Genomic DNA, 16,297 nt, shown 5'->3' with positions numbered 1-16,297 from the left:
CCAAAACGGTTGCACGCGATGACTAGACAATGCCCAGGTTCGAATACAACCGAAAATTAACTCGGTTTGCGGCATCCGATGGCCATTTGCTCGCTGCAGCGACAGGCGTCAGAGTGCAGAGGAGAGACGGAGACTGCGGTTGCCAGAGTTGGTTCCAAAAAGCCAGCGCGAGGCTAGTCTGGGCAAGCGACGCTCGGGGCAATTAGTGGGGCGCTGCGCCATGCCGTTCTTGCACGTGATCTCGCTCTCTCACAAGCTGATACTTACATAAGCTCAACTTGAAAAGTATCAGCACATTGCTCTCGTCCAGGAATGTGCACTAGGCAATTCAAATCTCCAGAAGGACCACATTGTGGACGTCCCTTATTTCCAGTTCGTCTGAATGGTTCAGAATATGAATCAAGGCCCATTGTTTACCTTCAGTAACTCCTCTTAACGTTTTTACTTTAGTACGGAGTACGAATTCGCACATCAAACTCAAAGCCTGGATTCACGGCGACTCCAGCTTCAAATTGGCAATGAGAGAACGACAAGATAGGTAGTAGAAATGGAGGAGTTACAAACCAAAGTAGTAAATGAACTACTATGTAGAGATAGGAAACCAATAATTGTTGTAGAAGGAAAGATTCTCTAACTGCTGTGGCCCAAAGACAATCGTTCGTTCGCATTACAGCGCTGACCGGAAAGCCTGAATTGGAATGGAAGCGCAGAACCACTGCAGTATATGCGGAATATGTAGTTAGTACACATGTCCATAATCTGTACACTACTGCATGTGTTCGGCCATTAATCCGTTGCTATGTTACGAAATCGACCGAGATCGCTGCAATCTAAGCCGGGTAGTTGCATGATCTTCCCGATAAGCTCATAATATGCCTTGGCATCGCGCTCGGTTGCCGATTCGGGTTTCGTCGGGCGCTCCCTTTCGCTGAACGCTCCGCAATTGATGCTGTCAAGGAAAAAAACTGCGGGGTCCTGAATTTTCTTGCTTGCTCCGATGCCCCTCCAAGTCTCCGACTCGGGGGCTCCCGCCCCCCACACAAAAGCAGCTTGGCTCATCACCTCGTCAGATCTTCCGTCCCTGAGAACTCTCCATCCTTCCCGAGTCTCCTTCTGACCATTCTTGAACCTCCCCTATCTTCGTTGCACACCTCCAGATCAATTACAATGGCTGCCAGCAACGCCAAGAGCGCGACATACGCGCTGTCCGAGTCGCACAAGCAGGTTCGTTGCTGATTCTTTTATCTCGCCGAATTTTACCGTTGACTGACTCACCGCCTGTAGATGCTCGAGAAGTCGCTTCTCGAGTCCGACCCCGAGGTTGCCGAAATCATGGTAAGCAATCTCTTCTCTTTGCCAACATGTCTAGCTCGCAATTAACGTTTTGTCTAGAAAAATGAGATCCAGCGGCAACGCGAGTCCATCATCCTTATCGCCTCCGAGAACGTCACTTCTCGCGCTGTTTTCGATGCCCTGGGCTCCCCCATGTCCAACAAGTACTCCGAGGGCTATCCGGGCGCTCGTTACTATGGCGGTAACCAGCACATTGACCAAATTGAGCTTCTCTGCCAAAAGCGTGCCCTTGAGGCCTTCAACCTCGATGGCGCGAAGTGGGGTGTCAACGTCCAGTGCTTGAGCGGCAGCCCTGCCAACCTTCAAGTCTACCAGGCCCTCATGCCTCCTCATGGTAGGCTGATGGGTCTGGACTTGCCCCACGGTGGCCATCTGAGCCATGGCTATCAGACTCCCCAGCGGAAGTAAGCAAGCCACAGAGTCAATCACACCATTGACGCGGTCGTTAATCAGCCCTTCCTCGCAGGATCTCTGCCGTCTCGACTTACTTTGAGACCATGCCCTACCGTGTCGACCTGGAGACCGGCATCATTGACTATGACACCCTCGAGAAGAATGCGCAGCTTTTCCGTCCCAAGATTCTTGTTGCCGGTACTTCGGCCTACTGCCGCCTCATCGACTACGCCCGTATGCGCAAGATTGCTGATTCGGTCGGCGCCTATCTGGTCGTCGACATCGCTCACATCTCCGGCTTGGTCGCCGCTGGCGTTATCCCCTCCCCCTTCGATTACGCCGATGTTGTGACCACCACCACGCACAAGTCGCTCCGCGGGCCCCGGGGTGCCATGATCTTCTTCCGCAAGGGTGTCCGTTCCGTCGATCCCAAGACTGGCAAGGAGACTCTCTATGACCTGGAGGACAAGATCAACTTTTCCGTTTTCCCCGGCCACCAGGGTGGCCCTCACAACCACACCATCACCGCACTGGCTGTCGCGCTCAAGCAGGCTGCTAGCCCTGAGTTCAAGGAGTACCAGAGAAAGGTTGTCTCTAATGCCAAGGCTTTGGAGAACAAGTTCAAGGAGCTTGGCCACAAGCTCGTGTCCGATGGCACCGACTCGCACATGGTGCTCCTCGACCTCCGCCCATTCCAGCTTGACGGTGCGCGTGTCGAGGCTGTCCTCGAGCAGATCAACATCGCCTGCAACAAGAACAGCGTCCCCGGCGATAAGAGCGCCCTCACCCCGGGCGGTCTCCGTATCGGCACTCCGGCCATGACTAGCCGCGGCTTTGGTGAGGCCGACTTTGAGCGCGTCGCGCAGTACATCGACGAGAGCATCAAGATTTGCAAGGAAGTCCAGGCTTCCCTGCCAAAGGAGGCCAACAAACTCAAGGATTTCAAGCTCAAGGTTGCTAGCGGCGAAGTTGCCCGCATCAACGAGCTCAAGAAGGAGATTTCCGAATGGAGTCTCACCTTCCCCCTCCCCGTTGAGGGCTGGAGAATGGATGCTGGCATCTAAGCCAAAAAAATTAACAGGTTGTACCGCCAGGGATTCGATTCCACAGCACATGTGGTGCTACCCTTCATGCTTACAATTGTTCAACATTTGCACGGGCCAACTGGGCTGTCCATGGTTTTCTGGTTTTTATTTTTTTTTAAAAAAAAGGGTCTGCATCTAGAAAAGGTGGTGCACTGGGACGGCGATCTCAACGATTCATGGGTCCATGGGAAAGAAGCAAAACGGGAATCGGAAAAAAATCACTCATCTTGCAAGTCATTTCATCAGGGCGTTTGCATCATGGGTGTCATGGTCATCAACTTACCAGTTTCGGTACCGGGCGGAGGGGAGTCTGGTTATACCTAGGTTATGCTTTGTTCGGAGGCTGCTTCAACGCGGTTCGGCTATACCCGAAATTCAATATGCCTGTTGCAACTGAATTTTTTTGTCTGATGCTGCGGTGACGTTAGTATGCCGCACTGAGCAACATTTCGCCTCCTTATTACGGAGTACACTCGGCCTTGCAGGGTTGTAAATTGAGCCATTGCCTGTAGATTCAGAGGACGCAATAAATGTATGACATCCTGGGAAACAAGCCAAAAAAGAAGACAGAATGATGTTGGGCTGGGAGTATTTCCCCAACCGTCAACAGTTTTAAGGATGGGCCAACCAACATGTATAGGTCCACGCAACATACCCATTTACCCGATGTATGAACATATCCATCAATGACCAGCGGAAAACCTTATATATATATATATATACATAATATGTACACGAAAAGGACACCTTGAAAGGAGAGAAAAAAGACAAGAAAGAACCATCCCCCAGAGCACAAAGTGATGATGCTTGCAATAACCCTGCTACTGCTGTCGTTCGAGTCGTAGTTTGCCCCACGTCCGGTCCAGACTCTAGGATTGGTAGATGAGATCGTTCCGTTTGCCATCTAACGGATGAACGGGAACGAACGAAAGGAAGAGAGCAGCTAATGATGAGCGCCGGAACCGCATTTAATCCTGCGAACCTAAGAGTTCATATCCATCCCAGAACCCGGCCCAGACCTAAACCCCGCCCCGGAACCTTAAAAAGAGTCATGCCACCCAAACGCACTCGGACGTACAAGAAAAGGAGGAGAACGGGTAAAAGAGGAGGAAGGGGGGGAATACAAGAAAACCAACTTCCATCTTTAAATTAATATCGAGCTCCCACTTCCACTTCCTACCCCCGGCGCCTAGGCTCGACTCTTGTCTCCGTCTCGCCCTTTGGCCAGGGTACTAGAGCTCAAGGTTCCATCCATCCCCCAAATTGCCCTCGTGGAAAACATGAGAAGCAACGACACTTCTTACCGCTGCTCCAGGCTCTCCGGGCTCATCATGCCTGTCGCTCCCGCCTCATCCTTGTCCGTCGCCTGGCTCGCCCCGCCGTCCGTGGTGTTCGTGTCCTGCCTCTGCATCGGCACCGCCAAACCTCCCGGCGCACTCGACTGGGAAGAGCTAGGAGGGAGAGGAAGAGGGGGAGCAGGTCCGGTTTTGGCATCGTTAAGCGTCGTCGTCTTCTTCTTCTCGGGTGAGACGCTTCCCGCTTTGTTGCCCGCGGCATTGGCACCGGCAGCGTTGGCGCCATCGGTCACCTGCGCGGACCCGGACTCGAGCTTCTTCTTCTTCTTGGCAAGCGCAAGCTGCTCCTTGGGGCTGCGCTTCTGCGGCGAGACGATTTTGCCCGTGGCGCCGAGGCGTGGACGGGCGCGGCGCTGCTTAGGAGGGAGGTCCTCGTCCTCGACCAGCGGCGCGTTGTTATTGGCATGCAGCTTGGCGAGGAAGAAGTTGCGCACCAGACCGATTTCGTTCTCGATCGACTCGCGCGTGACGGGTTCAAGCGGCGGCAGGGCATCGAAAAGGTCTGCGGCAGTGGTGCCGCCGACGGTCTGGGTCTGCATCTGGTACTGGCTGCGGACTCGTGACTGGAGGAGATGCAGCGGCACCGAGAGCGTCTCCAGACCGAGGTCCTTGTCGAGACCGAGCGCCTTGAAGCCGAAGAAATCCTCGCCGAGTTCCTCTGCAAAGTCGCCGCCGATGAACTGCTCGCTGCCGTCATTGAAGGCACCAGAGCCGTCGGGGCCGGCGTCAGTGAGGGCCGGACGGAGGAGGTCGGCAAGGTGGGCCTTCATGCGCTCATGAATTTGGCCGAGCTTGTTGCCGAGCCGGTCAACCTCGTCACGAGCATAGCTCTCGAGCGAGTCGAGATCGTGCCCATTCTCGTTAAGCGTGTGCAAAATCACCTCCTCGGGCGTGAACCGCGGCTGGGTGCGCGCGCCTCGTTCCGCAAAGACTCCGGTGGCCGGCTTCTTCTCCACCTCTCGGTACACGTTGAAAGTGCGTACGAGCTTCTGGAAATAGTCGCCGGCTATGTCTGTTATTGTGTCGAGTGCTGACGGCTGCAGCTCCTCGAATCCGGCATGGTAAAAGATCTTAGCCACGGAGCGCTGCATCGCTGACCTGCAGGTTTCCGGCGCCATGACGGGGCCTTCACCTGCGATGAAGCTGGGCTCAATGTCGGCCTCGACGAATGGCTCCGGGTTGTATTTCGGAAATTGGTTAGTATACACCTACTTTGGTGTTAGTAACTGCTCGGAACGTTGAGCCGCGGAAGGACGACAGCTTACGTGAGTCTGGATCTGCATCTGTTTGATGACCCCGATCTTGGAGCAAAGTTTGCGGGTTTCTTGCATTTGCCGTATATTGGCATCGATTTTGTTTGTGAGGCGGCTCTCCGGGGCGGTGAAGTGGCCGGGAGGGATCAGTCGGAGCATGTCCTCAAAATGATTGATGACCTGCCCTTCGCCGTCCTCCACCCATTGGAGCTTTGGGTCGATATCTGGGATGATGGTTTGCGGCTCGTAGTACGAGGGGACTGTTCGTTCGCCTTCCTCTTCCATGCCCTCGGCGAGCGTCTCCGGGGCCTTGGCCCCGTCGCTAGAGCCCGTGGCCGAAGCATCGAGATGAGAGCCGTGGATGATACCGAGGACTTCGGCTTCCCTTCGCGATTTGAGGAAGCGACGCATCCCGGCCTTGCTCCTCAGGAGGGCGGGTTCGTCCGGGTTGAGCTTGTTGCCGGCAAACAGCTGGTAGCGCTCCTTGGCAATCAAGGCTCGGTCCTTCTTCGTGACCTGCTTCCAAATCTTGTACGCTTCGTCCTCGTAGACTTGTTCGGCCGCCTCTCCCAGTGCTTGACCGAGGGCCATACCATCCAACGATGGGCCGTCGATGTCCATGGCATCAGCATTGCTGACACCGGACTGGCCATTGGCACCGCTGGGCGTCAGAGAGCCGCCGATCGGTGGCGTACCCAAGCCGGTGCTGCTGTCCACCTCGGAACCTTCCCGCTGGGCTTTGGCGAGAATGCCGTTAACCTGCAGCAGCGGCTTCTGCTCCACGTTTGGGGTCCCCTCTTTACCCTCTTTCTGATCGGATGGGGCTTTTCGGGACTTGTTGGCCCCTTTTGTGCCGGCCTTGCGGCCCCGCGAAGACATTATCGGCTCGTCGTCGCTATCGTCGCCCGCGTCATCCTCGCCGCCGTTCTGTTTGCGGCGCTCCTCCGCCTCTACCTCTGCTCTTGGCCGGATTACGATGTCCGGAATCAGGGGGATGAGCTTCTCCGCCTCCTTGCGCATGCCATTGGCCATGCGGCGGAGTGGGTGGCCCATATCCTGGTTGTACTTGAGGCAATTGTCCCAGATGAGGTTCAAATCGTAGACGAACTCGGCCTTGGATTTGTATTGCAGACCTTTGAGCTTCTTGGTCATGGTGCCGAGGTCCATGGGCTGTTTGATGACTGCGGCGGCTGTCAGATGAGGGTTCGGGGCGGACGAGAGCTATGCAGGCAACTCACAATTGTAGTAGTCGGGTGCATCCCTCTTGTTCACCCTGTTCAGGAACGGGGTAGAATACTCAGTATGCGCCTTGAGCTCGCTGAGCACCTTCTCGAGCGCCTCGTAGAGTTCCTCCTGCCCGACGTTCTCCTCGCTAGCCCACTTGCTCCTGTTCTTGCGGACCTCGTTCATGAGCGACCGGAGTTCGGCGTCGGACGCGCGCACTTGATCGCGCTTCATGTCTATCCGCGCTATAAGGTGTTTCAACGTGAGACTCGAGGCGCCGAGGTTTGTGTTACTGAGCGAGCCGTGGTTCTGACCCGGCTGGCTCGTATTGTTGTTGTTCGACTTGTCCATCTCTGCCTGTAGCTGCTTTTCGGACTCTTCGAGCTGTTGCTGCTCAAGCATGGCCGTCCGGTCGTTCTCGAGCGTGTAGATGAGCGTGTGGAAACTCTGCTTGGCGGCCAGCTCGGTCGCATTGCGCGCCTCCTCCAATTCCTTGCGCGCATCCTCGGAGGACTTTGCCTGCGTGCGCGATCCATCTTGGCGACTCTTGTCGCCTTGCTTCCCGGGCCACGGACTGGAGGGGACCGGCGTGCCAGACTTGGCCGGGGACAGCAGCGTCTTGGCACCGTCGTCATTGGCGTGTTTGGACTGTACGGTCTCCGGTTTGGGGCCGCTCTCTCTTGACTCGTCTTCGTCCTCGTCGTCGTCGCCGTAGTCGTCCTCGTCGATGACGCGCTTCGCCTTCTTGCGCGGCGGCTCCTGGGCCGGAGTGTGGTCTGTCGCCGGCGGCGGCAGCAGGGCGGCGGGCGGAGTGGGGGGCCGCTTGAGGGCCTCGAGACCGGCCGTGTTGTACTCGCCATTGTCGCCAAACAGGAGCGCGAGTCTCTCTTCGGCGCGTCGAAAGAGATTCGCAAAGTGAGCGCGTCGATGGTCATCGTCGGGGTCGGATGCCTCAGGCATCAGCGCGAGTGGGTTGTCGCTCGGCGTCTGCGTCGGGCCATCGTCCACAACGCCATTGGGCATCCTGCTGCCGTTGGCCTGGCTGGAGTTCGGCGTGTGCCAGGCGGGCTGGCCGTTGGTCATGGACATTTTTTTCCGGGTCCGGAATGGCTAGAAGGGGGTTCGTCGCTCGGTCGCCATGCGCCGGGAACGCGCTCGTAGTCAGCCGGAACCGGGGCAATCCAGGGCGTCAGAGTCACATGGGCAGAAAGCGCGTCGTCGAGAGGGGTGGTCGGCCAAGTTTGGAGACAATCGGCGATGTCGTGGTTGCGTGCCGATGGATTTTGGGATGGCCGATTTTTGGGGGGAGTTGGACGTGAAGTCGACTTCGGAAGCAGGCTTCTGCCGTTTCTGGACAAGGGGGGGGGGGCTCCTGTTGCTGATGCTGCGTAACTTAGAGGTACTGGATAGGAGGCTGTTACCCTTTGTCGCCTTGCTGACAGCGAGTTCCCTCCGAGCCGAATACTGGTCGTGACGTCTTCTGATGCGTAATTTTGCTTCTTGACAGCACTTTTGATAACCTTGTCGCCCAATTGGACGTTTGAGCGGTGCACCTTGACAGTCGGTGCTTGTACTCTTGCGCGGACGAGGCAGATGATGAAGTCACGTGATATGCTTCGAGCAAGGTGCGGCGGTTCCTCTGATGCGTAAATGCCAATAAACCGAGTACAGTAACCAGCTGCATCAATTCAAAGATCGATGACTGCACTTGCCCCGTATTCCCATAATCGATCATCCGTTGAAGCGTTCAACAAAGGACTGAAGGTTGGCTTACACATTGATGCGGTGCTGACCGGAGCAAGGGTTGAGAGAAAGAGAGGGCAGCATCGGGCTGGGCTGACGGAAGCCTCTGCCAAGGATCGACTGCGTTCAGAGTGGCCCCACTTCTGCCCCAGGCCGCCCCATATCAGCTGCCACGCGGGTGATGCTACAAGCCTGGCGTGCCTGGGTACTCACCCCCAAGCTACGGTTTAGTTGCACCAAGGTCTCTGCTGTTCTCTCGCTTTGCAGGTGGGGCTGGAGCTTCCGCTGGCAGTGGCAGCCTTGTGAGGAAGCACCTCGCTGCATCACCCCAAACCGATCGTGAAACATTCGTCGCCCACTTCTGCAGTTACGTATTTCCGGAGAAACGGAATCAAATGACAATGACGGCAAGGCATCTGTGACGTCTAGAGCCGATTTGCATGCTGGTCATTTCCACTCGATCACCGAACCGAAACCTAGCAAGCACGTCACTCACGCCATGAGGATACGGCTACCTTTTGCAGGTGCGTCTCTGCGCCCTTGAACCCTCGGGTTGAGGAGGGCGGGAAAGGCTCCCCGAGGGACGCTCGGCATGCCCGCATCCCATCCCACCCGACACCCGACAACCGACTTTACCTTTACCTGACCTCGCACACGCAGGCGTCTTCGTCCTCCTCATCCTCCTCGCCGGCTACGCGGGCCTCTCATCGCTGCAGCTCGACGAGACGACCCTCCCGATCAATGACAAGGTGCTGCACCTGCTTACCTTCTTCGTTCTCACGATCGTCTTCTACTGGGTCATCGACACCACCCGGCGGCGCACCGCGCACCTGACGCTGGTCGTGTGCACCGCCGGGCTCGGCATCGGCTCCGAGTTCATCCAGGCCGTGCTGCCCAACGGCCGCTCGTTCGACCTCTTCGACATTGTCGCCAACCTGGTGGGCTCGCTGGCCGGGCTGGGCCTGTGCTCGTGGTACCACAAGCGAATGCTGGAGCGGAAGAGGCGGAGGAAATATGCGGCTGTGCCATCTGGGGAAGCCGGAGGGGCGGAGGACCTGGAGCTGGGCGAGGGTCCGGGGATTGGGGCCGCCTCCGGGGAGCATGAGGAGGGTGTGATTACGATGAGCGGTGCTGCCGGCGCGGGCGGGGGACAACGGGCTACGACACTGGAGGAGGAAGTCGACAATTGGGACGAGAATGCCGTCGATGCCTGGGACGAGGACGACGCGGGCGACGTTGGTGTCTCTGCGCCGGCGTCCGGGAAGAATGCCGAGACGGGGGGAGACAATGCTGGTGCCAAAAAGCGCTCGGACTGATTCCCAACAAAGGCTACAACAATCATGGGGCTGCTGCGCCTGCGCAGAATGTAAGGATGGAGGCCTGCAATGTCTCATTGGCGTTCCTGCAATATCATATCACTCCTTTTTTTTTCCTTATATTTTTTTTCTCGGCTTTGGGTTGGCTGGGATCTGGGAAAGCGGTGTTTGCGTTGCTGGGCATAGCCATGTATGGGGAACGCCATGTATGGGGAACAGCGGGTATGATAGTATGAAGCCGCTTGCATGGATATGAGGCGACCTTGGTTGGGCGCTCCCCATGGTAGGGGATGTATGACTAACGTTTACGCTCTCTAGAAGCCAAAACCCTCCTTATGATACCAGATTGACCGTCCCTTCTTGACCCAGACGCCAAGGTGCGCCCTCAGCTCCCTGGCCATGTCGTCGGGGCCGCACACTAGCACCGCCACGCGCTCATCCTGGCCATGTTTGAATAGGTTGTCGACGATCTTCTGGAGGTCAGGACGCTTTCTGTTGTTTTGGGATGCGTACCGCCCGCGGCGACCATCACTGTACATGGCAATCAATTCTACCTCGCCGTCCGCTTCCCCATTGGTGCGGCTAATGGCGCTTGTTTGCCTCCGAGCCTCGGCTCCCCCCGCGGCAGAGGTCTCGCCGGTGATGAAGAGGTGGATATTGTCGTCCTTGATGAGAGTCTGGGCTTCCTTCCCCGTCGCGGCCCAGGTGGCATCGCCCGCGCTGCGGATCGCCCACACCATCTCTACCTTCGCACCCGGGTTATTCTCGAGTATGGCGCGGTATAGCGGGAGAGTGAAGGTTGCTCCGATGCCGCCGGCAACAAGCAGAACCCGGTCAAAATCTGCACATAACTGAGAAAGGCGGCCAGCAGCCCCGTAAGGGCCTTCAATCGACAGCAGCACCTTGTCCTCGTCTGTGCTTCTGTCGGGATTCCTCGGTTTCGTTGCTCGCGCGAGCCGCCTCAAAGCTGTAGTCATTGGCCCACCACAATGGCGCGCAACCAGAGTCACCTCGCCGTTCTTCTCGTCCACGGAAGCCACCGTGAAGGGGTTGAAGAGAAATCCATAGAGGAGACGTGACGCAGAGGCGGCGCCCATCGCCTTGCAAGCTGCAGCCGGGATGCTTAGGTAGATGTGGGAACCGGGACGAGTGCGATAGCGGCTGACTTTGGAGCGAGGAACAGTGGTCGAGATTCTGACAAGATTGGTGTCCGAAATGGATTCCACTGTTGCGTAACCCGTCACCGTGTCGAGCTTTCGAGAGGCTAGGTCGAGGAAGAAGACCGCGAGGGCCTCAAACAGGAACATCCTAGCCGGGGCAGCGTGGATCAGGAGCTGGAGTGGCACAATGATTCCGGCAATTACGTGGATGATGAAGAATAGCCGGTATGAAAAACGACGGACGGGCCGGAGGGCTGCTGAGACGAGTAGGAGTAAGCCACCGAAGGCCATGACGCCGGAGAGAACCACAGGATCGCCCAGGCGGTGAAGACGGCCAGTCTGGACGAAGAAGTTCAAGTACAGGGCAGCATGAAGACATAACAGCGTGGTGGTGACCCTCGCCATGACCCTGTGCCAACGGTTGACTTGCTCGTGAGAGGATCGGAGGAGGTAGGCGACCGGGTTCAAGGACTTGAGCGCCAAGAGATACTGGAGGGGCCACTGCGAGACGGCAATGGCGCCGAATCTTTTGGTCAGGTGCAGGTAATCTGAAGAGGTCAGTCAAGGCGTGTCTTCATCGTACTGTTCAAGGGCAGGCCGGTCCAGCATCTTACCCTGTCCGGTTTCCTGCACACAAAGAAGTAGGAGCCAGGCCATCCAGAGAAGTCCAATGAGCCATTCTATTTGCACGTTAGTCTCATGGAACCGGCACCAGACCTAGCCTTCACGTAGCGGAGAGGGGAATGGGCCGGCACTCGAGAGGCGTAGCACATACGATCGCGTTGACCTAAGACTATCCCGGACATCACAACATCCTCGTTCAACCACCACTGCACCCTCCTGGCTCGAGAGGTCCACGTCCCCGCGCTGCTTGTCCGCTGTTGCTTTTGGACCGGAGAACTAGGCACAGCCGCATACTGCTTTTTAGATGACCCGGAGCTCAACGCCCGCTGGGCCAATCTAGATAGCAGGATAACGACAACGGGAATCAGCGCCGAAGCCTGGGAGTAGAGGGCGTACTTGTTGAGAGTCTGGCGGCGGACCTGTTTCTCGTCCGGGGACAGGTCGATAAAATGATAGTTGAGCCAAGCCATGTTGCGCCGCCAGCTAATCCCCGTAAAGCAGCCTGGATTGATAAGAAAAGGAGGAAAAGGAAGAAAAGGGAAGAAAGGAAGAAAAGGGAAGCAAAAGGCTTAGCGACTTCCCAGGGCGCGTTAGGGTCGGTGCCTAGCTCTCTGATTCCTGGGGACTGAAGTGTAATCCGTATATATGTACAAGTAAATGAATGTACGGAGTGTCGTGTATGTAACAGGCCACTGCATGCGCGAAACAAAACGGGGGGGCGGCTGCGAAGATTAATTGGGGCGCTGGTTACGGTATCAGTTAGCTTTCTGCAGCGACATTGTGTCAAGGGGAAAATAGTTTGGAATATTCCTTAGAACTACAGTACGGAATACAAAATTTGGAATATTCCTTAGAACTACAGTACGGAATACAAAAGAAACCCTGCACGTCCTGCAGTTAATGACGGTTTTCTGTTGTCAGAAATAAACCGCCCGACAGGACCTACGATCTCCTCGCGAAGGTATGCACATACGTTCCTGCTTATTTATCTGCATTGTACTTTATTTACTTCGTCTTGATCTCCAAAGTTCTTCTGGTGTTTTTTTTTTTTTTTTTTTTTCCTTAGAAGGGTTGCCGGTGGACGTATGTATGAAAATACATACAGTACGGTACATTCGCGCACCTAGGATCGAACTGCCAGCAGGCCGAGTTTGTCAAATCGACTCCGCCGTCTGCTCTTCTCCCACTCACAGCCGCGCCTTGACCGACTCGAAGGCGGTGCACTCAATCTCGACATCGCTGTTGAAGGGAAGTTGGTGGACAGCCACGCAAGTGCGGCACTTCGGCGCCAAGTTCGGTTAGCTCGGCCCGAAACCTAGGCGCCAGGTCCGCGGAAGGATGGAAGCATCTTAATCTTACCGGCTTCGGCTCCCATACGAAGAACTCGTCGTAAACCTCGTTCATGGCCGTAAAGTTGCTCATGTCGGTCAGGAAGACGTTCACCTTGACCACGTTCTTCAGACTGCTCCCCGCCGCCTCGAGGACGGCGGAGAGGTTCTTGAGTGCTTGGCGCTAGTCACCCACTCATCCGGTCAGCTTGGCAGATGGACTCGAGCGCGGGGTCGAGCGAACGCATGGCAGCACACACCGTTCGGTCTTTGACGCTACCCTCGACGAATTTCGACGTCTTTGGGTCGACTCCGAGCGAGCCAGAGCAGTAGACCATGCCGTTGTACTTGACCGCCTGAGAAAGCTGCGGGATCGGCTTGGGCGCCTTGTCCGTCAGGACTGCTACTGGGGGAGCCATTTTGGTCGCGGGGTTGGTTGGTGGATTGTTGAGGATGAATACTTACTTGGTACGGAGTAGGTATGTATGTACCAAACAAAGGTTGTCCACACTAGGCTAGTGGGGCTGAACCACGGTAAGAGGAAGTTCCGTAGTACATACTAGTACACATTACGGAACCAGACACTACTGTGTACGCATGTCATACTCTATAATTATTCTTCCAACAGACTAGGTTCCCAATCGGACGGAACGATATCATCGCGAATGTTGTTATCTTTATTTTGATGGTCGCCTTCCTATTTAACAAGGTAGCAACCTGAGTGAGACGGAGCCCCCGTTACTTCAGAATGAGCGACCGACTCCAGAATGTCTACGGTTGCGAGAATCGAGATAATTACTGGAAAGCCTCGCGCGTTTTCCCTTTTCCCATTTCCCTTTCTAACGATGGTCCACACTTCCTAACCCCGGCTATGACACCCGGAGCACCGATAGCACCGGAAGGGAGTCGCCGGACATGGGTGGAAGCTCAGCGTTGCACTCGCTCGAGCGCCAATCGCAGCAGCAGCACCTGGCAGGGAATGCGCAGCCTACATAGATAGTACTGCGGTACATGTTATGAGACAGTTCGTGGGCAAATCGCGAGCCCCTGACGGTGAGCGGGGTTATCCGTTGAAGGGTATCCGTTGAAGGGCACGAAACCTCTCCGACTCCCGAGGCCTGGAAGCCCGAGACGCGACTCTTGGGCTTAAGGCGCGATGGAGACCTTCGATTGCGTCGTTGTGGGTGCCGGTGAGCTGATTACTCCATGCTGACAACTTGCCCGGTGGTATCGCGAACATCGCGAACCACCGCAAATTACTTTTGAACGAACGCTGACCACGGTCTGCGGAAGGATGGTACGGGCTGGGAGCGGCCAAGCAATACCGCTTCACCAACCCGGGGAGTTCGCTGGTGGTGTTTGACGGGCAGTCCACGCTGGGCGGCACTTGGGCCGCGGAGCGCCTGTATCCGGGCCTCAGGAGCAACAACCTTTTGGGGACTTACGAATATCCCGACTTTCCCATGAGTACCGCCAGGTTCAAAGTCCCCGTCGGCAGCCATATTCCCGGAGAAGCCATCCACGAGTACCTCAAGGCATATGCAGCCGAGTTCGGTATCGCCGACCATATTCGGTTGCGCACGAGGGTCCTGTCGGCCGAGCACGTGGACGAGGCCGGAGGAGGTTGGATTTTGACCGTCGCCTCCACGGGCACAGGCACGGGCACGGGCGACGACCAGGGGCAGCAACAGACGCGTGTCAAGGCGCGCCGGCTCATTGTCGCCACGGGGTTGACTTCGGAGGCCTTCCTCCCGCATTTCGACGGGCAGGAGACCTTCGGCGGTCGCGTATTCCACGGCAAGCACTTCCAGCAAAACCGCGACACGTTGAAGACCGCCAAGTCGGCCGTGGTGTTTGGCGGCACCAAGTCTGCCTGGGACGCCGCTTATGCCTACGCAACTGCAGGCGTGGAGACGCACATGGTCATCCGGTGTAAGTCCAGCAGCGCCGGCTGGGAGGGGAGCGGCGCAGGAGCTGACTGACTGCTTCGCACAGCATCCGGCCACGGGCCCTGTTGGATGTCGCCGCCGTACGTGACGCCGCTGAAGCGATGGATCGAGAAACTTGCCAGTACGACCACCCCCCCCCCCCCCGGGGGCCCTCAAATCCGAGCATTAGCGCTAATACGGTTTTCCGTCTCCCAGACATACGTGCCCTCACCTGGTTCAGTCCCTGCGTCTGGGGCAGCGCAGACGGCTACGTCCGGATCCGCAACTTCCTGCACGGCACCACGCTGGGCCGGAAGATTGTCGACATCTTCTGGAGCATACTCGGCGGCGACGTCAAGTCGCTGAACCGATTCGACTCGCACCCCGAGACGGCCAAGCTCAAGCCTTGGCTCGACGCCATGTTTGCGGGAACCAGCTTCAGCATCCTCAACTACGAGACCGACTTCTTCCAGCTGGTCAGGGACGGCAAGATCCGCGTCCACATCAGCGAAATCACCCGTCTCAGCCCTGGAAAGGTGCACCTCTCGGACGGCGTCCAGCTGGCAGCCGACGCCTTGCTCGTCAACACGGGCTGGAAACAAGTCCCTCCCATCCGGTTTCTCCCCGAGGGCATCGACAAGGAGCTCGGCCTGCCGCACATCCCGGACGGCTATGACAACAGCAACAGCAACGGCAACAGCGCCCCCGGAGTGACAGACGACCTCGCGGGTGAGCAGGGCGCGATCCAGCAGGCCGACTCGCAGATCCTGGAGCGCTTCCCCCGGCTCCGGAAGCAGCCGGTCTGGAACCGGGCGTACACGCCGCTGACGGAGCGGGCGGGCGTCGGGACGGCCGAGGCGGTGACGCCGAGCACGCCGCTGGCCCCCTTCGTGCTGCACCGCTTCATGGTGCCGCCGTCCGCGCGCTTCCTGCGCACTCGCGACGTGGCCTTCGTCGGGATGGTGTCCAACTTTAGCAACGTCATCACGGCGCACCTGCAGGGTCTCTGGGTCGGCGCGTACTTTCGGGGCTTGTTGCCGCTTGCGGGCCCGGCCGCCGGTCTGAACGGCGACGGTGGCGACGGCGACGGCGGCGACGGCGGCGGGGATGATCTCGAGGCTCTCCGCCGCGAGGCGCTGCTGCACAACCGGTTCGGGCGGTGGCGGTATCCTGTGGACTGGGGCAGCAGCCGCGCGCCGAGCTTCATCTTCGATGCGGTGCCGTACTTCGATCTGCTGCTGCGCGACCTGGGGCTCGAGACGTACCGGAAGGGGGGCGTGCTCGCCGAGGTGCTCAGCCCTTACGGGCCGGAGGATTACCAGACCGTGAACGAGGAGTGGGCGGCGAAGGTGCAGGCTGCTCTGTGATGGAGCAGCACGGAGAATTTCCGCGTTGAAATTGTTGGATTCGCTTTTCTTTTCTTTTCTTTTCTTTCTTTCTTTCCCCCACTGGTTTTCTGAGTCTGCGCGAGTCAAGTACCGCGGACACGGCCCGGCCTTGGCTTTGCTACTTCAAGGACCAAGCTGTCATCACTG

The 16,297-nt window shown here is 57.3% G+C and overlaps 6 protein-coding genes across 6 annotated transcripts; 3 read left to right on the top strand and 3 right to left on the bottom strand.

Annotated features, from left to right (window-relative positions):
- Positions 1–1,167: 1,167 nt before the first annotated feature.
- Positions 1,168–2,810, top strand: MYCTH_2067613 (uncharacterized protein; the record flags this gene model as incomplete). Its single annotated transcript, XM_003665168.1, has 4 exons — positions 1,168–1,224; positions 1,285–1,320; positions 1,393–1,757; positions 1,820–2,810. 4 exons carry the CDS (start codon positions 1,168–1,170, stop codon positions 2,808–2,810), a joined length of 1,449 nt encoding a protein of 482 aa, XP_003665216.1.
- Positions 2,811–4,131: 1,321 nt separating this feature from the next.
- On the bottom strand, positions 4,132–7,752 carry MYCTH_55909 (uncharacterized protein; the record flags this gene model as incomplete). The annotated part of the gene is made up of 3 exons (XM_003665167.1): positions 4,132–5,394; positions 5,452–6,620; positions 6,678–7,752. 3 exons carry the CDS (start codon positions 7,750–7,752, stop codon positions 4,132–4,134), a joined length of 3,507 nt encoding a protein of 1,168 aa, XP_003665215.1.
- Positions 7,753–8,901: 1,149 nt separating this feature from the next.
- On the top strand, positions 8,902–9,839 carry MYCTH_2308699 (uncharacterized protein). Its single transcript, XM_003665166.1, has 2 exons — positions 8,902–8,930; positions 9,067–9,839. The coding sequence occupies exons 1-2, from the start codon at positions 8,906–8,908 to the stop codon at positions 9,720–9,722; spliced, it is 681 nt and encodes a 226-aa protein (XP_003665214.1). The 5' UTR covers positions 8,902–8,905; the 3' UTR covers positions 9,723–9,839.
- A 1-nt stretch (position 9,840) lies between these two features.
- On the bottom strand, positions 9,841–11,810 carry MYCTH_2308697 (uncharacterized protein). The gene has a single exon (XM_003665165.1). The coding sequence runs from the start codon at positions 11,285–11,287 to the stop codon at positions 10,037–10,039; it is 1,251 nt and encodes a 416-aa protein (XP_003665213.1). The 5' UTR covers positions 11,288–11,810; the 3' UTR covers positions 9,841–10,036.
- Positions 11,811–12,360: 550 nt separating this feature from the next.
- MYCTH_2308696 (uncharacterized protein) lies at positions 12,361–13,284 on the bottom strand. The gene is made up of 3 exons (XM_003665164.1): positions 13,095–13,284; positions 12,866–13,018; positions 12,361–12,786 (listed from the first exon to the last, which is right to left on the bottom strand). The coding sequence occupies exons 1-3, from the start codon at positions 13,251–13,253 to the stop codon at positions 12,694–12,696; spliced, it is 405 nt and encodes a 134-aa protein (XP_003665212.1). The 5' UTR covers positions 13,254–13,284; the 3' UTR covers positions 12,361–12,693.
- Positions 13,285–13,494: 210 nt separating this feature from the next.
- On the top strand, positions 13,495–16,210 carry MYCTH_2308694 (uncharacterized protein). The gene is made up of 4 exons (XM_003665163.1): positions 13,495–14,024; positions 14,128–14,766; positions 14,830–14,904; positions 14,979–16,210. The coding sequence occupies exons 1-4, from the start codon at positions 13,991–13,993 to the stop codon at positions 16,127–16,129; spliced, it is 1,899 nt and encodes a 632-aa protein (XP_003665211.1). The 5' UTR covers positions 13,495–13,990; the 3' UTR covers positions 16,130–16,210.
- The last annotated feature ends 87 nt before the right edge of the window (positions 16,211–16,297 follow it).

This window comes from Thermothelomyces thermophilus, chromosome 5, assembly GCF_000226095.1.
Source record: "Thermothelomyces thermophilus ATCC 42464 chromosome 5, complete sequence".
In the NCBI taxonomy this organism is placed as follows: domain Eukaryota; kingdom Fungi; phylum Ascomycota; class Sordariomycetes; order Sordariales; family Chaetomiaceae; genus Thermothelomyces; species Thermothelomyces thermophilus.
Note: the sequence above shows the minus strand (reverse complement) of the source record. Positions and strands in the feature narration are given on the sequence as shown.

Excerpts from the sequence above, each read along its gene's own strand:
- MYCTH_2308694 (XM_003665163.1), top strand. The coding sequence starts at position 13,991 with ATGGAGACCTTCGATTGCGTCGTTGTGGGTGCCG. Across the intron at positions 14,025-14,127 it reads TTGCGTCGTTGTGGGTGCCG|GATGGTACGGGCTGGGAGCG; the intron begins GTGAGCTGATTA and ends GGTCTGCGGAAG. Across the intron at positions 14,767-14,829 it reads GACGCACATGGTCATCCGGT|CATCCGGCCACGGGCCCTGT; the intron begins GTAAGTCCAGCA and ends TGCTTCGCACAG.
- MYCTH_2308697 (XM_003665165.1), bottom strand. The coding sequence starts at position 11,287 with ATGGCGAGGGTCACCACCACGCTGTTATGTCTTCATGCTGCCCTGTAC.
- MYCTH_2308696 (XM_003665164.1), bottom strand. The coding sequence starts at position 13,253 with ATGGCTCCCCCAGTAGCAGTCCTGACGGACAAGGCGCCCAAGCCGATC. Across the intron at positions 13,019-13,094 it reads GTAGCGTCAAAGACCGAACG|CGCCAAGCACTCAAGAACCT; the intron begins GTGTGTGCTGCC and ends GTGGGTGACTAG. Across the intron at positions 12,787-12,865 it reads TCGTATGGGAGCCGAAGCCG|TGCCGCACTTGCGTGGCTGT; the intron begins GTAAGATTAAGA and ends TTGGCGCCGAAG.
- MYCTH_2308699 (XM_003665166.1), top strand. The coding sequence starts at position 8,906 with ATGAGGATACGGCTACCTTTTGCAG. Across the intron at positions 8,931-9,066 it reads GATACGGCTACCTTTTGCAG|GCGTCTTCGTCCTCCTCATC; the intron begins GTGCGTCTCTGC and ends TCGCACACGCAG.